Source organism: Chenopodium album, chromosome 8 (assembly GCF_948465745.1).
Source record: "Chenopodium album chromosome 8, dcCheAlbu1.1, whole genome shotgun sequence".
Lineage (NCBI taxonomy): Eukaryota > Viridiplantae > Streptophyta > Magnoliopsida > Caryophyllales > Amaranthaceae > Chenopodium > Chenopodium album.
Genome location: NC_137841.1, coordinates 69039053 through 69060079, shown reverse-complemented (window position 1 = coordinate 69060079; position 21027 = coordinate 69039053). Strand labels below are relative to the sequence as shown.

The window sequence follows — 21027 nt, the reverse complement described above, 5'->3', positions numbered from 1 at the left end:
AGAGTAATTAACTTCATTAGTCGATCTTTCTCCTATATCTCTAGCTTTTAATCATGAAAATTTCCGAATGCATTTAATAGGTAGTTTACAGAGGAATCAAATGGGTTTACAGCTCATGTTTGCGCAATGTTAATGATTCATTTTGTCACCAATTTTGAAAATTATATTTGAAAGTCATAAATCAATAATTTATGCATTATTTAGCATAATACTTAATAATTATATACAAGTATATTACGAAAATTCTATTAAATAAATATACAACGCGTTTTCTGTGCAGCTGACCACATTGCATTGTGCGGCCGCTTGTAAAAGAAAGGTGTATGTAACCCCTAATATAGAGATGAAACAACTCTTTAATTCTTTATTATACTTATTGAAGAATCCTTAAATAACAAAGTAACCCCTACAATAATTGAGTAAACCCTATATTACTAAGTAATCATTATAATTTTAACAAAATACTTCTACAACACTAACAAATAACCCTGTATAGCCAATCACATATAAAAGTTACTGATAAAATATGGATACATTTTTTATTAGACACGGAAAAACAAATTTTTCCCAATTGACCCAAATCTAAATTTTAGCTCGAAAGTCAAACTTTTGGAAAAATAAATTCTCTCAAATTACTTGACCCAAATCTAATATTTACCTCAAAAGTCAAAATATTATGACCTGAATTTGATATGATTATATGAAGATTTTTATACTCTCTCAGCCCATAAGATTATAGTTTATTTTGTTTGTAATTTACAATTACAACTACATACAATTTGATAATAATAATAATAATAATAATAATAATAATAATAATAATAATAATAATAATAATAATAATAATAATAATAATAATAATAATAATAATAATAATAATAATAATAATAATAATAATAATAATAATAATAATAATAATAATAATAATAATAATAATAATAATAATAATAATAATAATAATAATAATAATAATAATAATAATAATAATTGTCACTAGGGTAGGCTTTGCTATAGCTAGAGGAGTGGGGGTCCAGATTGTATCTCGGCTTCCCACTAATTTATTGTAGGTTGTATGACTTTTGTTTTTGAGATATAATAATAATAATAATTGTCACTAGGGTAGGCTTTGCTATAGTTAGAGGAGTGGGGGCCCAGATTGTATCTCGGCTTCCCACTAATTTATTGTAGGTTCTAAACTCTACTTTGTTTTACATACTTGTCCTCCTAGTACTTTTGAGGTGGCTCAGCGCACTTTTGACGAGGCTCTCCGATCTTCATTGGAGCGTATCGTTACTGCTTCGGGGCTTGGGTTTGGCGATTGGCAATGGAGACTTGCCACCTTACCATCTGCGTTGGCGGACTTGGAGTTTATTCCGCAGGCGATGTTTGTCATTATGCCTTTCTTGCTTTTCGGTTGCAGACTGCTGGGTTGCAGACGAAGCTTCTGCGTCGTACTGGTATTGTCGGTCTTGGTCACGCTTTTGAGGATGCGTTGAGTCTGTTTAATGGAACGGTGGAGTATGATATTTTAGGTAATCCTTGTGAGGTCGCTGCCCCTAAACTCATGAAGAAATTGGCATATATATATATTTCACAAAGGTTACCGATTCTGCATAATCCACCTTTTCTTTGTCTCCTCGTCAGTCGGCATTGTGGAAGTCGCAGCAGGGAGACCACACCTCTGCTTGGCTTCATGCAGTACCTATTTCTGGGTTGGGTCAGACGATGAACGCAAAGACATACCGATGTGTGCTGTGTTACCGGCTGGGTATTCCATTGTTCTCTGTCTCGACGTCGTGCTCTGCTTGCTCTCGGGTTTTTACTGGGGATATTTTCGACGACCACGCGGTGTCGTGTGCTGGTATTGTAGGTATTAAACATCGGCATAATGTTGTTCGAGATACACTTGTTGATATTTGCTACAAATCTGGGATTTCAGCGAGAAAGGAGGTTGACATAGGGTTGTGTGGAGGGAATGACGGGGCTCTCAGACCTGCTGATGTGTTACTTTATTCATGGACTCGTGGTCGTGATGTATGTATCGACTTCACTGGGTCTTCTCCTTTGACACAGACAGGGCTATCTGACTTTTTTCCTGGACGGGTTGTGGCTGATGCGGCTCATCAGAAGCGGGTTAAGTATGAAACTCGTTGTCGGGCGATTGGCTATGGATTCATTCCCTTCTCCTTGCTTGAGGAATTAGAGAAGGAAGTTGTTGCGTTGCTGAAGCGGATTCAAAGGTTCTCGACGACGCAAGACATTGGGGCTCGTGCTGCAGCTCATATCTTCACTAGGTCGGGTAGGCTTTGCTATAGCTAGAGGATTGGGGGCCCAGATTGTATCTCGGCTTCCCACTGTTTTTGAGATATAATAATAATAATAATAATAATAATAATAATAATAATAATAATAATAATAATAATAATAATAATAATAATAATAATAATAATAATAATGTAGGGTGTTGTTTAGAATCTTTGGATTATTTGTCTTAATAAATGCTTTAAGATTATTATAACACAATAATTAAAGTTATTAACGATAAAAAATTTACATTGCTAAACTTGTACCATCAAAGATTCAAAGCATGAAATTTTATTGAGACGAAGGAAATATCATAAATTCATAAAGACATTTTAGGCCCAAATAGGTAAAGGAAAGACTTAATATATTTGTATATTTAAAATAAATAAAAAAAAAAAAAAAAAAGGAAAGACTTTACTCAGTTTTTTTTTTCTAAATCTAAATAAAAAGGCTATATTTTATATATATCCCTTACATTATTGATCAATCTCTATTTTATTGTTTTCTAAAATTTTCTTTTTAAGTTCTATATAGATGATGAGCTGTTGTTGTGAAAATCTCCTGGCATTGTTTATTCGATTATCTCTAAGCTTTCATTCACTCACTAATTCACTATATGATCTACATCAGATCATCTCATTTAGACAGTTGTCAACCTCATTTTCTAAGTCATTTGACTATCTGGAAAGCAATTTAATTTCTTTCTAAATCAAACCTTGGCTTCTAGAAGGTGAGGCTTTGTTACCTCTTTAACATTTGGTAATTTTTGAAACTATAATATTAATTAATGAAAATTTTATAATAATCATTTGAAATATGAGTATCATAATGTTTTTATGATTATATAGTTAATAATAATTGACATATTTTCTCCAAATATTTTATGTAATTTTATTCTTGGTATAAAATAGTATTATTAACAATTTTTTATTTATTAAATTTATAGTTTCATTTATGTAATTTTTATTAGTATTCTATTGTTTCTCGAAAATAATTCTTTTGTGTTGGATTCAATTTTCAAAAATTATAATGTTTGCATTGTAGATATTAGGAGACTAATTATGTCCATCTCATAATGTAAAAAAAAAATAAACCGATTATATTGTTTATCATTGAAATAATATGGTAGTTAGGCTATAAATAGTGATTTTGCCCCATGCTTAGAAAATTATTTTAGGAACCTAAGCTTATTAGGAGGTAAACTTTTATGAGGCGCCTTAAGGCCTGCTCACATTTACTGAACTGAGGCTAAGCTGAACTGAACTGAACTGAATGAGTTGGAATGAATATTTTATGAGAGAAGAAAATTATGAGCTGAAATGAACTGAACTGAGTATTGGAGCTAAATGAACTGAACTGAACTGAAATTAAGTTGAAGTGAATAAACCCTTACATACAAATAGAAGTACAATTTTAGCTTTACTTATAAAATTATTGAAATTGAGACGTAATTTTGAGTATTGTCTCAAATTATATAAGGCGTGAAGTTATTTTATTTACTTGTATATGTCTCGTTGGAGCCTTTACCCTTTTTTTTCTTTTTTTCTTTTTTTATTTTTTAGTTGAAGATTTTTGTGTTAAAACCTTTTTATTTTATTTTATTTTATTTTATTTTAACAACTAATAGTACTACACTACTATTGAATAGCTCATACTCTGAATACATGATACAATAATTTAGATATTCTATTTAATTTGACCCTAAATTGAACTTAACAAATTGTATGAACTACTAGTACTAGCAAAATTAAGTTTTTTACAACTACCTTCTTACATACTTTGTATGAACGAAGCAAGTGAAAATAAGGACTAATAGTAAATAGGGTTGAGCACATATCAAAAATCCAGTTTTATGAACTTTTAGATTGAATACACGGAATATCCAAATTAAAACTTATTAATTTGAAGATTTATTTATTTATTTATTTTAATTTTTTTAATGACTAAAATATCCAAAAGTTTGGATATTTGTACTAGATATCCGATATTTAATTATTTTTGAATATTGAATATCTGAAAATTTTGAATCAGATATCAATTCTAATTTTAATATCGGATTGATTAGTTTTGATAAGTTGAAACTCAAGTCCTTTTTTTTTTTTTGAGAAATTAGAGTCCGATTTAGAAATATACGAAGTACTCCATATAACATATGTAATATATAGTAAGAAGAGTGATGAAGGAAGAATTATTAGGAAACCATTGAAAATACTTGGCTCCCCAGCCCATTGGATTGGATTCTCATTCCAATAATATTCTGATTTCAAGAATGATGAGAAAATTGACATGAGTCAAAATAATAGTAGGTTTGATGAAAAACATTTTGACATCTTCACATGAAAATTGAACTAGGTGGCAAACATGTGGCCCAAGTTAAAACATTTTTAATCAATGTGTATTTAATTAGTAGTTATTAATCATACTATAGCTTATTATTATAGCAAATATAGGAAATTTTAAGGGGAACCCACTTTCCCAAAGGGGTATAAACTACAAATAAACTAAGAGGGAAATAAATTTAAAGAAATTAAAAGGGGGCCAATCAATAAAATAATTGAATAGTATATAGTATAATTAAAGGGTGTAATTATTTGGGGAACCACCATCTATCACAAATTTCACAATATTTCTCAATGTTGTGATGGCCCAATGTTTTTATATATACAATATGGTTTTTATGTTATTTTTCATATTATTTGTGCTCTAACACCACTATGAACGGCTCCCAAGCTAAAAGTACATGACCACCGCCCTAATCAACGTCTCTAATTGCAAGAACTAACCCAACTACTCTTCAATTCTTACACATGTTTCCCTAATGTTTCCACATTATAGCTAAGCTAACCTTAGTGATTTAGGAGTTAGTTGATTATAGGTAACAAGTTTTGCTCATAATCATAAACAGGATGCGTGTGACAATTTAACATTTGACTTCTTGACATTCTCTACATTCACTTATAATAGGCCATACTTAACTTTGATTTTGTTTCTTTAGAAAGTTTAATTCTCGAATATAATTTAATATATTAGTATGGTGTAAAATATAGATACATGTATGTTTTGTTTTTATCTTTCATTCCTCATTAATTAATTTAGTGTACATGATGGGTTCATGTCTTTAGCTAGCTTCAAACTATTTCAATAGCCAGCTAGTTAAGTAATAATATAACTTGATTTTTAATAGTTTAGGTGTCCCTATTTTATTTTTTTATTTTTTTTATTCACTTAGGTGTCCTTATTTTATAAAAATGGGTTGTCATTGTAACAAGACAAGTACATATTGACATATTTAAATTTCAATTGCGGAGTATAATAATTATTAAAACAATACCCCAAATATAGTTATATGATCGATATGGGCCATATGTCAAAGCATATAATCGTGTATGAAATATCTTCTTTGACATTATTATCTTTAATTTCAATTATTTTTAAAAATTTAAATTATTAGTCTAATACATTACTTATAAATTAAAATAATCAAGAGCAAGTGCATGTGTAGAACTATGCTGAAATATGTTACTCTTTGTTTACTCACAAGTCAAAAGTTTCGTCAAACCTCTAACCTCTTACTTCTATTTACATGCTATAAACACTAGCTATAGATTACAATTTCCTCCAAAACCAAATATTGTTTTTCCCCCCTTTCTTATTATAATTTGATTTTTAATTCATACTAAATAATGTTCAATGTAAAATAACTAATGTTTTCTCTTATGTGTTTTTAAATTTTCTTGTCTAAAACTTCGTATAGAATTAACTCGCGTATAGAATGGGTCAATAATAAATGTTAAAAATACCGTGTAAGTCCTAATTGTCGAAATTATATATAGAGGAACTAGGCATTCGGTTATTATTAGTGTTAGTAGGTGTGCGTATTTTACACCTAAAATGGTATTAATTATGTAATGCATGTCAAAATCACGCATCGATTAATGTTATTGATATTTATATCTATTTAATATTTCTAATTCTAGCTTTCATATCCGACGCCTCCAAGGCATTCATTTGCTTTTTCCCTCAAAATATTAGCTAAATTATGAGCACTAAAATTATGAACATTGAGCCATTCTCAATTTTTGAAAAACAAACAATAAATATGAAAAAATGTATATTTAGAAGACATTAAAAATTTTATTTGACTATATTTTAATGTCTTATAAATACTTATAATTAAATACACCAAATAAGCAATACTCTCTCGGTCCCTTTATTAGATGCTTGTTTCTAGTATTTATTACTCACATAATAAAGAGAAGTAGGCATCTAATTAAGGGACGGAGGGAGTAAATTTCAATGTAAATCACATTTATATTTGGTGTAGCTTAATGTCCCCCCCTGTGTAGCTTAATGTCATAATGTGTTTAGGAGGTGAATCCGTTTAGTTCTTTGTATCATAAAATTGACACTTGTATACAATTTCAACCTCGAAGTTAGTTTTACTAAGTTATACTTGAAATTTCGAGCTCTAAAATTGAATTGAACTCAATTGTAAGTGATACAATTTGAAAAGTGCATCAGTAAACTCATACTCAACTCAGCTCATCTTTAAACCATTTAAAATAATATAGAGTAATAATAAAAAGAAAAAAAAAAAAAAAACAATAACAACAACAAGAAAAAGAAAAAAAATAATAAATCAAACAATAATAAAATTAAACCTTGGCTTCTAGTTCTAGTGCAAAGCGCCGAAGAGAATTTCCCACTCGTCAAAGATGTCAACATAACATGATTCCCTAGTATGATTATTCCCCTCATTTCCCACCATCATAAGATCTCCCTTCTAAGATGCATATATATTGAAATAGTAACATTACACCTCTATAAATACTCCTAATATCAACCTCCTAATTACTTACATAACTAATAACATCTCTTAATTACACACAACTTGCTTAGTTTCTCAAAAATCTCAAATACTATTATCTTTCTTTTATCACTTTATTATAGATCATGTCTTCATCCCTTTCATTTCATGCACCAACTAATAATCATGGTTTTCCTAGCTCATCAATTGCATCAAAATCTTCTATAAAATGTGATTCAAATAATCGAAACTCATTGTCCTTTGGTACTAGCCAAAGTTTAAGCACTAGCAAAGGCGATAATAACATCAACTTGGTGGCCACTCATGTGGCCACTAGATTGCCTCCTGTTGTTGCTCCTCCTCCTCCACCTACGCCGAAAAAAGAAGAAACAAAGAGTGGTGGCAAACTAACTGCTTGGACAAGCATTAGACAAGAAAGATGGGAAGGAGAGCTTCTTGTTGAAGGTGAAATACCCTCATGGCTGGTATGTACAAACTATTAATATAAGCTTAATTAAAACTTCTACATCATTTCTTATTTGAATTTATTAAGTGTTCATTTATATCATCATGATCATATGGACGACTATATTTAACACTATTGCATTGCAAAGTATAACTTGTATATGTACAAATGGCCAAATATTTATTATCATCATTTCAATATGCTAGGTTAACTTAAATCATTTTTTACTTTTAAGCAATTTGCTTAACTTGTAGCTTAAGAGAAAATGATCGATAACCACATAGAAATTTAAGATTCCGTCTCAAAATCAATTGAATAGAATTGAAATCACTCATTTAACTTATACTCTGTACTTTTTATATATACACCTTTCAATTGTTCTTTTATCGCTAAATATACCACTTTTTTTACACATACAACTATAAAAGTAGGGAATGAAATTCCCACCACTTTAGGTTTACGAATGAAATGTCACTTTTTTAATACAGCCGTCAACCTAATCATTATGCCTGCTATTTAGATGAAAGTTGTCTACTAAATCCCATTGAAACAACCATAATTAAAGTTACATATATACTACATCTATTTCATATTATTTATAACTTTGAGGTATTATTTGTGAGATATAAAATATTTTAAAGTCGCAAATAATATGAAACGGAGGTATTATATTTTAATTATACTCTTAATACATATTCAATTGCACCTTAATGAAAATTCATATATATGTACATATATCAAATTAAAAACCAATAATAATAATAATGCATGTTGAATGCAGCGTGGAACATATCTAAGGAATGGTCCTGGCTTATGGCATATGGGAGACCACCAATTCCGGCACCTCTTCGACGGCTATGCCACCCTTGTTAAACTTCACTTCGAGAATGGAAGGCTGGTTGCTGGTCACCGGCAACTCGAATCAGAGGCATATAAGGCAGCAAGGAAGAACAATAAAATTTGTTATAGGGAATTTTCTGAAACTCCTAAACCTAAAAATTTTCTTGCTTACATTGGTGAATTAGCCAATCTATTCTCTGGTGCTTCACTTACTGATAATGCTAATACAGGTAATTTTTTTTTTTTGATTAAATATAACCCCTCATAATTACATGTCCTTTTAATGGAAAACACTACATATTATACTTAAGCAAAGTCTACTTAATATTAAAAACTAGTCATGTTCTTACTATATTAATATATGTATGCATCAATATGATTTACGTATTATATGGTGGTATGTTACTAATGACCTAAATTTGGTCATCAAGGTATAATACATTTTTTGTTGACAAGTGCCAAAATCAAACTTTAAGTGAAAATCAATTCTCATAAAATATTAATATAAACTAATTTTTTGATTCATTTAGTTATTTGATTTAGTAAAACTAATAAGAAAGTAATGAAACAAAGCATACAAATATACATCAGATAAAACGTTACAATTGACATACATAATGTGAGAATTACGAAATATATAAATATAATCATGTCGTAAAGTTTTCTTATATATATACATGTGTATTTGTAGGAGTGATAAGACTCGGAGATGGACGAGTAGTTTGCCTAACAGAGACACAAAAAGGGTCAATAATAATTGACCCTAACACATTGGAAACGTTGGGGAAATTAGAGTTTGATGACCCCTTTCAAAGGCTACTTTTACATTCAGCTCATCCTATTGTAACAAAAGATGAGATGTTGACTTTGCTCCCAGATTTGGTCAACCCTGGTTATCTAGCGGTCAGGATGAAAGCAGGATCAAATGGACGGCGAGTGATTGGGAGAATCAATTGTCGCGGCGGGCCCACCCCGGGGTGGGTCCACTCTTTCCCGGTCACTGAAAATTACATAATTGTGCCGGAGATGCCCTTAAGATACTGTGTAAAGAACTTGTTAAGGGCTGAGCCTACCCCACTTTACAAGTTTGAGTGGCACCCTCAATCTAAAGCATTTGTGCATGTTATGTGTAGATTCAGCGGAAGCTTGGTATGTACTAACATAAACTACTCTCCTCTTATACTATTTTACGACCATTTTTATTTATTTTTTCTTAATTGGTAAGGAGGATCGTAATCAGACCTCAACCCTCACGGTTTTTTAGTCTAATATTTGTGGGTCAGACACTTAATTGGGAATAGAGTGGAGGGTAGAGAAATCCCTACACCCAAGTACCCTCACTTGGTAGGGTTTAAACCCTACACTCCTAAAATCTCTTACCAAATGAGCCAACATTTTGTTAGCATTTCACGATCAAATTGGCTTGTATAAGTTTATGTATTCTAGTAAAAAAATCATATGCCGCCATAAAATACTCCATAGTTACATAAATCGTAGCATTATACATTAAAAAAAATATTACAGCTAATGAAGTTTAACTTTCAAAATCAAAATTGCACGACGAGTGGTTTATCAGTATAGCTGATTTTCACATGTCTAAACCTTGCAACCACACATACTACTACTACAGTACTACTGTCTTTATGGCTCTCTATATCGTAAAAAAATTAAAAATAAATAAATATATAAATAAATATAAATAAAAAAACTTATTCTTTCTTTGCCTTTGTAGTTAATACTTCATTTGTATATAGTTAAATGTATATTAAACAACAAATGATGATAATTATTAGGAATAAACTCATTCTTATTAGTATTGTACATGATATTTTGTAGGTGGCTACTGTTGAAGTGCCCTTGTTCTTGACATTTCATTTCATAAACGCATATGAAGAAACAGACGAAGAAGGCAATGTAACCGCAATCGTTGCAGACTGTTGTGAACACAATGCAGATACTTCTATCCTTGACAAGCTAAGGCTCAAGAATTTACGCTCCTTCCTAGGTGAAGATGTACTTCCAAGTGCAAGGTATGTATATTACATTAGACAATAGTCTAATATTACATTATATAAACGCACACATATATTACATTGCATTGTAGTAATTGTAATATGAGGGCTACAAATTACATTATCTATAGTTTCATGTTTAAACACTAAACAACCTTATAGTTTCTTACCAACTTTAATTTAAGCGTTTGTAGATAAATTTACTAATTAGCTTAGACTTTAAATTTGTTAGACTCACAGAAAAATCTAATGTTGAGTAATTAGGTTTTGATGATTATCTACTTTAAGCGTTCGTAGATAAATTTACTAATTAGCTTAGACTTTAAATTTGTTAGATTCACAAAAAAAAAAACTAATATCAAATTTTTACTATTACAATATACTATATGTATTCGATTTTTATACAACTTGAATTTTTATTGTTTCTTAGATATTAAACATAAGATGACTTATAATATGTTATATAGAATATCGATCTTGTCATATAAATATAATGATGATAATTACGGGTGCAGAGTTGGTCGTTTCACAATTCCAATGAATGGGATGCCATATGGGAAGCTAGAGGCAGCATTGGACCCAAAGGAGCATGGTCGAGGCATGGATATGTGTAGTATTAACCCTTCTTACTTGGGCAAAAAATATCGTTATGCTTACGCTTGTGGAGCTCGTCGCCCTTGTAACTTCCCCAACACTCTAACTAAGGTACCAAATCTACATATACTACATGCATTAATTATATGCAAGTATCAATTCGTGCACTACATGTACAATATGTGAGTTTTATGGTGGCAAGAGCATACACTATCAAATATACGAAATGAAGTGTAATTATATTTAGCTAGATGAAGCCTAGTCACCAATTTATTATTTGACTATAGTGATTTAAATAATTGTTGGACCATGTATGACAATTGTCAATCATGTCACTATTGATTTTCATCAATAATAAAACAAATTAATAAACCTAATTCAATAAAACACAATCAAATCTTATTAAGAAAAAGTGCTAATTTTATAAAAACTTTTTGTTACTTTTATATAAAAATTAATAGATGACAGGATATGACTTGAATATAACCATTTAATATTTGCAAGTGTAGTAAACGTAAGCCTAAAAATAATTTGTGTAGATATGGGTCGGCCAATCACAATTTCTTTAATGGTTTTAATTAATTTGTTTATAAGTCAACGGATGAATTGTTTTTAGCTATTGTATTATGCTTCTAACTTTATTTCCATGTGTTAGTCACATTTTATATAGCCTAACGAATTTGATCTATAATGGTGCAGATTGATTTGGTTGAGAAGAAGGCAAAAAATTGGTATGAAGAGGGTGCTGTGCCTTCTGAACCTTACTTCGTGCCTCGCCCCGGGGCAACCAAAGAAGATGATGGTAATTTTATTTATCCTTCCTATACAAAAAGATTAGTGGATATCAACTACCAAGTATATGACATTTTAACTAGCTAGTAAAATTTTATTATTGGAACTCTAGAAGATAAGATTAAATTGTGTCACGTTACTATTTTTACAAGTTTGGGATCCTTATGAATCTAAAATGATCCATGATAACTGAAATTTCATAGTATCAGCCGAATCATTGTTTATATTTTCTGATAAATAGAACTTATATTTAAAACGTATAGCTTTATATATATACCCATCCAAATGACTTTACGAGTGATTTTGTATAATAATGTAGTAAGCCTTTAAAGTTTATTAATTAAACTTGAAATTCAGCATAAATTGATAATATGGGTGAATTTTTTTAGGAGTGGTGATATCAGTGGTTAGTGGAAAAAATGGAGAAGGATATGCATTGGTTCTAGATGGGTCGACCTTTGAAGAGATTGCACGAGCCAAATTTCCTTATGGTCTTCCTTATGGTTTGCATGGATGTTGGATTCCTATGGATTAGTTTTCCTTTTGAACATATTCTAGATGGCTAGCTACAAGCCACGTACTCGCCTCGAAGCTTAGGAACAACAACAACAACAAAGACTGTATGTTATGGTAAGAGCTTGAGCCTATCACCACAACAAATATCCCTCCAATATAATTCTATCATTTGCCTCGCGCTAGGAGGCCAATCAACGATATGGAGTTCGTTGCACCTTATAATTATCTCTAATGTCACTTTGTGGAATTGAAGTTAGCCTTCAACTATATACATGTTTGTACAATAATGTACATATGTTTACATGTAAATAAGTTATATAGTGTATGGTATAGTGTAATACCAGCAAAAAAAAAATTATGTACGAAGTATAAGGTAGTAGCTTCATGCATATAGTTTATCCTTCTGTATGTTACTTTGGTACTTAATCTATAATTTTGTGCTTACACTTCATAGGTTTTTGGGGTATGTTTTAATCTAAATACCTGTTAAGTATATATAGACTGCCTCCTGTATTTGTATCTGTTGAGTTTTCATATGAACTTATGTTGTTTATTATCAAATATAAAAGAGCCAATTAGAGTGATATCTATTTGATTTTGAGCCCCAAAATCATGATTGAATATTTAAATCCCTTCTTCCTCCACGGTGGTGTGCTATATGTAAAGCCGTGTGATGAATCAGGTCAACATAGTTCTACCCATCCTCAAGGAGTCAAGGAGCGTCTTCATTTTAAGCACATGAGCAAAGATACAACCTTGGTTATACCATGTACAAAATACTAGTAGTACATACAAAATTACCGTCCTCAGGATGAACTTATCAGTGAGTGATGATCAATATCAAGAGACGAGTGTTATTACAGATTGCCAGCCCTTAAAAATGGCGTTTTCCCATTCAGTGCTTTGAATATCAGTGACAGAACTGGTTTATACTTGTATTGTATATACATTCTCAGACCTAAGTTCTAGGTAATAATACCCTTTATAAAGTTGTGAAATGCTAAACACCACCCATCACCATACATTTGATAAAGGAAACAAATCTTTTTGATTATCATAAAAAAATGTACGAAGTACGGAGTATTCAATATATCAACGAATGTATTCAAAATGTTTCCTGTCTATCTTTCAAAAAAAAATAAATTGTTTCCTGACTACTATACAAAATTGAGTAGTTCAAAATTGTGGGATTAATACATTGGCATTTTGCCAAAAACAAAGAGGGGTTAATTCCTCAAATCCTATCTTTCTTGAATCAGGAATGTAAAAGCCATAGATGGCAAAGTTTGGCAGCCAATATATATGTCAACTCCGCAGACGAAACGAGTGTATCAAGGAGGCTACTTCTCCAGCCAATAGTTTATTTGCGAGAAATGATTATTTTCTCTGGTAACTCGATGATGGATCGTCTAATTAATGACTTCAGAGAGAATCTTGATCCTTATTTCTGGTCGGTATATACAGCATCAACGTCATCAAGTTCGAGCAATTTAGACATCAGCTCCTTGTTCAATTCCATAGCTTCATCATCTGCCTGCTCACAGAAACATACATATGAGATAAGGGGTTACCGAAAATTGCTTCCTGAATATGACAAGATATCATGATTGAAAATCTCACTACATTCACTCATTTTCTACTTCGGGCCATCACAAGAAGAGTAAAAGAATGAGAGAAACAATCATGCTTACAGAGCAGAATGAGGAAGTGCCTTTCTGATCATACTGTGATAAAGTTGACTTCACCCATATGAAAGCATCTAATTTACTGAGGAATTCTTACTTCTTAGGTATGTGCTATCATCGGCTTAATGATGATAATAGTAAAAAGCAATGAAGATGTTGGTGAGAGAGAACTTTGTTAGCACAGAGTCTTAGACTCAAGTTCACATGAAACTTCAGAAAGATTGAGCTCCCTGAACCAGCTTTCAGCCTTTCAATACTCTAGAAATAGCTATAAGAGATTGTATACTTTGTATATATCCTAATGATTCAACCCCAGAATAATTAGAAAATTATCTAAATGATCCTTATCGTTTTCTGTGGCAGACATCAGTGCTTGCAGCTGAAATCTTCCATTGAAAAGTACAACTCGTCAATAAATTTCAATACTGAAGTAAATTACTCTGTATTAATTGCCAAAATTGTACAGAGAAACTATAGGTGAAAAGAGACACCTAGGATAAACTATGCTCCTCCAAATTAGCTTACTTTCCAATTCCAGCACCATATGAATTGGAGACATACATCACTAGCTCCCTTTCAAATTCTTCTTACCAATTATCCATAGACTAATAGGCATAAACTTAGGCATTACTTGGATACATTGTACGTAACCATCTTCACAATGGGTGATTCCACTGAAAGCATCACTTCAGTTGGCCTCCAGCATATGCAGTCTGTTACGCAACAAGTTTCTTATAACAAAAATATCTACCTTCAATTACAGACATCTTAAGTGTTACAGTCTTTTCAGCGTGAACAGCCTTATTTGTCCAACATACACTACATTATTAACAGAAGAGAACAGAGCCACCTGGCCAAATATTCTTAGTGAATTAGTGAAGACAGTTCTGGACAAGTGAGAAAGAATAGTGTGAAGCAATGTATAAAAAAGCTAAGGCGCACTAAAGCGAGAGGGTTCTGCTGCGCGAGGCGCTTCTCTTTGAAGTGAGGCGCACTATATGGGCAGTTACAAAATTTTGGCTGAAGTGCGCCTTGGGTGTGCCTAGGGCGCTTTTTGTGCGCCTAACCAAAACGCCTTGCCAGACCAAAATAAGTGCTCACCCTGATCGCCTTGCGCCTTAGGCGCGCTTTTTCAAACACTGGTACTGTGAAGATTAATATTCCAGTACACAACTAAAAATAACTAAACATAGAGTTTTTCTGGTCACATCCCAATTTGTAGAGTGATAATATCAAAAAGGAGCCTGTCTTCCTAAAGGTCCTCGTTAGGTTCATTTTCTTCCAATTCTATAAGCCTTGATTGCAAAACTAGGATAGCATTTCCAAGGTCGAAACAGTTGCTCCGACAGGCTTGACTACTTAGACTTATAGTCCTTATAATCCTATTGACCTCGCCAGACCCTCATTATTCTTAAATGGGATTATGTCATAAGTAATTAATAAATGATTAGATAAATAAGAAAGGTTGGAGATGAAAGATTAACAAAGAAGGCAGGTGCCCACACTGAATTGAAAAGGTTTCCCTTCAGGATAATGGGGGGAACAACAGATGCCTCCTCTGCTTCACAGACAACCACAAAAGGAGAATTCTTAGATCACAGCTTCCAATTAGTTAAATTAGGGAAGGTATAAATAGCAGGGTCCTACTCATATGTAGCACATTCATCCCGACCCCTAGCCAAACAATACAATATAAAGGCCTCCTTCCCTGCTTGCAAATGTTAGAACCACAGCAAACAAAGAAATGGGTTATTCTGCTTCTTACCAACCAATTCTAACCAACTTGAAGGCCACCTTTCCTTTCCTGCCATTTACAAGGTTGTCCAGGCCACTTCCTTATCAATAGAACAGACCTTTAACACACACATAGCCATTGGACTACATTAATTTACCATTGGCATGCATATACCTGATGCAGTCTAGTGGGGGGCAGAAAATGATCTGTCTTTGGCTAGCAGCCAATATGGAGTTCTTGAATTATGCCATATCTAAAAGCATGAGTTAATGTCCCTTTCATTTCTAATCATCACAAAGGAGCTGCCTGAATCTTATATATTAATAGGTCCAAATACACAAGTCACGGCTGATAAGAGAGGTTCTTGAATCACCTACATTCATTGGCCTATCAAAGCTCCTATAAGTGCTTCAAACAGTAAGATTTAGTGAGCAGAAGTCAAACACAAGAAGAAAGGAGTTCCTAAAAATTACACATTTTTGCAATGACACTTTCTTTTGATACATCTATATGAAGCATTCTAATCCCACACTCTAGTTAACAATGCATATCATATAGATACAGATCTAGAGTACTGAGGCTACACCCTCAAATGATTCAGGATTATATCATGGCTAAGTCAATTTTTCCAGGGGCTGATGAGTAAAAAATTGCATTTTCCACACCAATATTTCTATTTACAGCAAAACAGCATTAAGATTTGGAAAACTGGCATCCTTACAAATATTCCTAATCAGAAATCAGAGCAGAGTAACGAACAGTGTAAGAAGCACCTCAATCCAACACCATATCTAAGCAGATGGGTGGATCATGGTAATTATTTATACGCGTAGATACAGATCCATAGTCTTGTGTAATAGACTGAATACTGTTAAATTACTCAAACAAAATAACAGGAAAATATAGAGAAAAAGATTGATTCTTTGATTAAAAAAAAAAAGATTGACTTTTACAAACTACAATAGCAACTTTAGGTTGCAAATCTCCAAGGTAGCTTGAGGTTACTACTCTCCTAATAATGACTTGAGCTCACAACTCTCAAAAGTCAAAATGATTCATTCCAAATTCTGCCTGTCTTTTCCTTTCCCCTCTCTTTGTATTTATACTAGGCTAAAGACTATTAATCTAACAATACTAGACTACCCATATTGCTCCTCCTTAGGCTAGTTTATTGAAGCAACACCCTCAAACAATTCTGTGTGGACAGTCTTCAATGCAAGTTGTGCATGATTGGCTAATCGATTTTGTACAAGGGATGTGTGAAGAAATAAACCAAGTGTTTACCATAATCTTGGGCCTTAACCATAAGTGAGTGATAGAGTATATAACAGAAACCAAGTGTTTACCATAATCTTGGGCCTCAACACAATTTCTAATTTCAACAAAACAAATTTGAGATAAGTGATAGAGTATAGAACATAATCTTGAGCCTAACATAATCTTGGTCCTAAATGGATCGCAAGAATGGTTATTGGTGGTCACTGGACAGCAAATTTATTGCATTTACAGAAGTTGATTCTTCTGAGATTCCGCCATTTAGAATTATGCACCAAGGTAAGTAAAAGTTTATTTGGTCTATTAACATAGTATCAAGAGCCAGCGTGAGTGCGTGACACAAAGGTCACGGGTTTGAATCTCATCCACCCCTCCTTTCAAAGTGGAATATTTTGCACAAGGTATGCGGAGGGTTCACATGTGAGGGGGCGTGATCAAGTATATAACATAATCCTGGGCCTCAACCTTCAGCTTAACCTTTTGGTTGATTTGGCCCTTTACCAATAAGAATCACAATCATAAGATCACGGAGACTTAATTTAACAAAAAAATGCTATTAAAATGGCATTAACTTACTATAAACTAATATCGTACCTCAATAGGGGAAACTGGAAGTAGCTCGTATCCATTATCGGGCTCGAAACTTATTCCTTCATCACGAAGCTTTAAGAGTATAGAAGAGTAATTTTCCGCTGAACATACAATTTTATAGTACCTGCTCTTGGGAAGAAAATTAAAGAACAGGAACTCAGAAGAGCGGAAATAGCAAACTGTGAGGAGGCATAAGGAAATAGCACAAATTGCACATCCAAAATGCACCAAACTAGTTCCCTGCTTAGAATGAATCGAAAACATTATAATACAAGGAATTTCACAAGACAAATTTAACTTTCTAATAACAAACAATCCATAGAGAAATAATTTTTACACTACCTCTCTGCCTGATCTTCTTCTGAGTCGTCTTCATTGTCTGGAGGTTCAATCACATCCTCAGCACCAGCATCCAAGGCAATTCCGAGAAGCTGGTCTTTGTCAGCATCACTAATTTTCACATTTACAACACGAGCACGTTTGAACCTAAATACGACAGAACCAGAATCAGCCATCTTGCCACCACAGTCCCTCACCACCTCCCTAACAGCAGCCACTGATCTGTTTACCTTGTCAGTTGAAACCTCGACAACAAAGCCAACCCCACCATATCCGTACACCTGATATAAGTGGATCAATTAAAGTTCAGCAACAAGTTCAATGATAACCAAAATGTAAAAGGAGAATTTGAACAAACGCATTTTCGGATATAAGCATATGAACCAAAACCTCATAGACTTTCTCAATAAAGGCCTCCTGTCCCTTCTCAGAAGCTTTCTTAATGTTGCGCTCAACAATCTCCTTTGGGACATCAAGCTCCTTGGCCTTTTCAAACACAGCAGCCAAAGCTGTATTGGATGCAGGATTTGGACCTCCTTTCTTCACACTACAAAATTTGTCAACTTATTACAATTACTCTTTCACAATATGCTATATGCCGCTAACAGAAAACATTAAAGACAGAATGGAAATAAAAGACTTCATAATCAAGACATGGAAAAAGGTGACATTACAAAAGCATGCATCATTTTAGAGCAAATAGTTTATCGTCCCAAAATAAGCTAGCTTCACACTCACTAAGGCTATGTTTAGTTCACCTTATTTCATTACCTTATACTTATTTCATATAACATCATAGGGGAAAAAAAAAGTTCAGATCCAACCTTAACATTTTATTTGCGGTTTTTTATCGTTGAATATCTTTAGTTTCGTACAAGAACAATTATGAAATTCCATATTTGGAAAATACACATTAATACAAATCTAGTAAGACCTCATTTGATGTACTTTTTCCTAATGGTTTAGTGTACATACTAAGTCAAAGTTTAGTCAAATCATATTAACGTCAAACTTTTAAATAAATCGGATGTACAATAAAATATTGTACATGCGTTATAAAGTTATCCTAAAATGAGCATAAGTTACCCTAATATGAATAAAAGTTACCCTAACATAAATAAAAGTTACAAAGTATTTATGCTTTATTGATAAAAGTTACCCAAAAAATTGTAAAAGTGACCCTAAATTTAATAAACATGACCCTGATGTACAGTAAATTACTGTACACCAGATGTATACAAAAACTATTCATTAAACAAATTCATTTAGATCAAATCAGACGAGCAATTATAAGGTGAACTAGACATAGGCTAAGTGATACCTATTCACTTAACAAAAGTGATCAAGATACCTTCTTATTACAGCTACCAATAAACATGGGTGAGGATTGTGGATCACTTACGCAGATACAACTTCTTTGCCGATCTTTGCATACAGCTTTGCCTTCTTTAGATCTTGAGCACCCTGCAAAACATCCACTACTACACTTAAGAAGAATAGAAGATAACAGAATAATACTTTTCAAGCTCCAGCCACACTAAGGATGTTAACAAAGTAGAATTTTCTTTACAAACCAACAATTAAAGATCCCGTGGGGTTAATTTAGTCAGTGAATTCGAATCAACGCTCTAATTCAGTGAAAAGCTGAAAATGAATGCATAATCCAAAGCTAATAAACCAAAATGGTTCCAAATTTGATCTAGTTAAACCTAACATTTAAGTGAAAAAACCATGATGTTTCCACCTCATACCCATCTTATTTTACTTATCTATTTCTTCTTAAATCCATAAGAGTACCATAGCCCAAATCAATTCAAAAATTAATTCAAATATTAGAAGCCTATTAAACTCCATGGCTTTGGAATGTAATGGAATCTCAGACCCAGATCTCTGCCAAGCATTTCATCGAACAACTGGTGTGCAACCACATCAAAGTCTAAACGCAACACCATATGTCAATCAAATAAGCACATTGATAAGAAATTCACATAACCATGTACTAAAATGCAAAACCCAATTAAGATTTTGATCATATTTCAACAAAAAACACAAACTCACAATAATCAACCATAAAAAATCAAAATTGAGTAATTGCAACTACTAAAGATTAGCAAAGTAAATACCTTTCTAGTAGCAATTTTGGACGAGCGTCTACCCATGCAAAGAGGAGAAGATGTCCAAATCGTTCTGACAGAAGCACTAGGATAATCACATTGACGAGATAAATCGTGGGGTAGTAATTGTGAACCCCATAAACTTGATGATGAAAAAGTTCTCCATATCTTGCAATTCCCTGAAAATTTTGAAGAGAGAGAAAACAAGATTAATCAATCGAGTTTTAGAGGGGTTAAATCATAGCAATTAGAGAGATGAAAGATGAGAGACATACAGTGGAGAGAAGAGGAGGAGAGAGAATGGGATTTTAATGGAGAAATTCTTTGAAGAACAGCGCCAAATGCTCGAATTGAAGAAGATGAAGTGCTCATTTGAACGGGTTGAGTTGCTTGCTGGTTTCCGACGCTTTGTTTCTGCAAATCTGTCTCTATTTCTACTGCTGCACTCTGCCGGAAGAAGATGAAGTGGTCGTTTAAATTGTCACTCTGTAGTTTTACACGAAGGTACTCCTACTCCAGTTTGTTTGTTTAGAGGGATAGAGTCCTAGTCTCCTACTCCTACTCTGTGAGTCTGTGACAAATAAAAAGTATAAAACCGCTACTGCCGGGCCGCCCCACAGGCAGCATGGGCACGGCACAAGCCCGCTAGCGGCACGACACGAGGGGTGGGCCGTGAGCGGTAGGGTGTGCCGTGAACAAAAAATGAAAAATCAGCATGAACCCCAAATTCCCCGATGGCGAATCTAGAAATATAATCAAGTGTGGTCAAAATATATTTGTTGAAATTCTTTAGGATCAAATAATCAAATTTTTATAGAAAATATGACAAATTCCAAAATTTTACACACACTAGAAAATTTCTATTTAGCAAATTCAAGTGTGGTCAAAGGACCACTTAACACAATGTGGCTCCGCCACTAACAACACGCGGGCGGCACGAACTTTTAGCACGCCAGC

General features: G+C 32.9%; 2 protein-coding genes across 2 annotated transcripts; one reads left to right on the top strand and one right to left on the bottom strand.

Annotated features, from left to right (window-relative positions):
- The first annotated feature begins 1324 nt into the window (after positions 1 to 1324).
- On the top strand, positions 1325 to 12681 carry LOC145555429 (carotenoid cleavage dioxygenase 8 homolog B, chloroplastic-like). Its single transcript, XM_081617173.1, has 9 exons — positions 1325 to 1532; positions 1645 to 1778; positions 7255 to 7596; positions 8359 to 8647; positions 9109 to 9566; positions 10254 to 10447; positions 10945 to 11134; positions 11723 to 11825; positions 12205 to 12681. The coding sequence occupies exons 1-9, from the start codon at positions 1325 to 1327 to the stop codon at positions 12348 to 12350; spliced, it is 2064 nt and encodes a 687-aa protein (XP_081473299.1). The 3' UTR covers positions 12351 to 12681.
- Positions 12682 to 13390: 709 nt separating this feature from the next.
- Positions 13391 to 20799, bottom strand: LOC145556416 (putative transcriptional regulatory protein At2g25830). The gene is made up of 7 exons (XM_081618072.1): positions 20346 to 20799; positions 20080 to 20249; positions 19359 to 19420; positions 18347 to 18503; positions 17960 to 18237; positions 17621 to 17741; positions 13391 to 13865 (listed from the first exon to the last, which is right to left on the bottom strand). Exons 1-7 carry the CDS (start codon positions 20440 to 20442, stop codon positions 13773 to 13775), a joined length of 978 nt encoding a protein of 325 aa, XP_081474198.1. The 5' UTR covers positions 20443 to 20799; the 3' UTR covers positions 13391 to 13772.
- Between the last annotated feature and the right edge of the window lie 228 nt (positions 20800 to 21027).

Bases quoted from the DNA above. Each gene is read 5' to 3' on its own strand.
- LOC145555429 (XM_081617173.1), top strand. From the start codon at position 1,325: ATGGAGACTTGCCACCTTACCATCTGCGTTGGCGGACTTGGAGTTTAT. The intron at 9,567-10,253 runs GTATGTACTAAC...GATATTTTGTAG, and splicing joins GTAGATTCAGCGGAAGCTTG to GTGGCTACTGTTGAAGTGCC. The intron at 11,135-11,722 runs GTACCAAATCTA...ATAATGGTGCAG, and splicing joins TCCCCAACACTCTAACTAAG to ATTGATTTGGTTGAGAAGAA.
- LOC145556416 (XM_081618072.1), bottom strand. From the start codon at position 20,442: ATGAGCACTTCATCTTCTTCAATTCGAGCATTTGGCGCTGTTCTTCAA. The intron at 19,421-20,079 runs GTATTTACTTTG...GATGTTTTGCAG, and splicing joins CCAAAATTGCTACTAGAAAG to GGTGCTCAAGATCTAAAGAA. The intron at 18,238-18,346 runs GTTTTGGTTCAT...CACTTATATCAG, and splicing joins TTATTGAGAAAGTCTATGAG to GTGTACGGATATGGTGGGGT.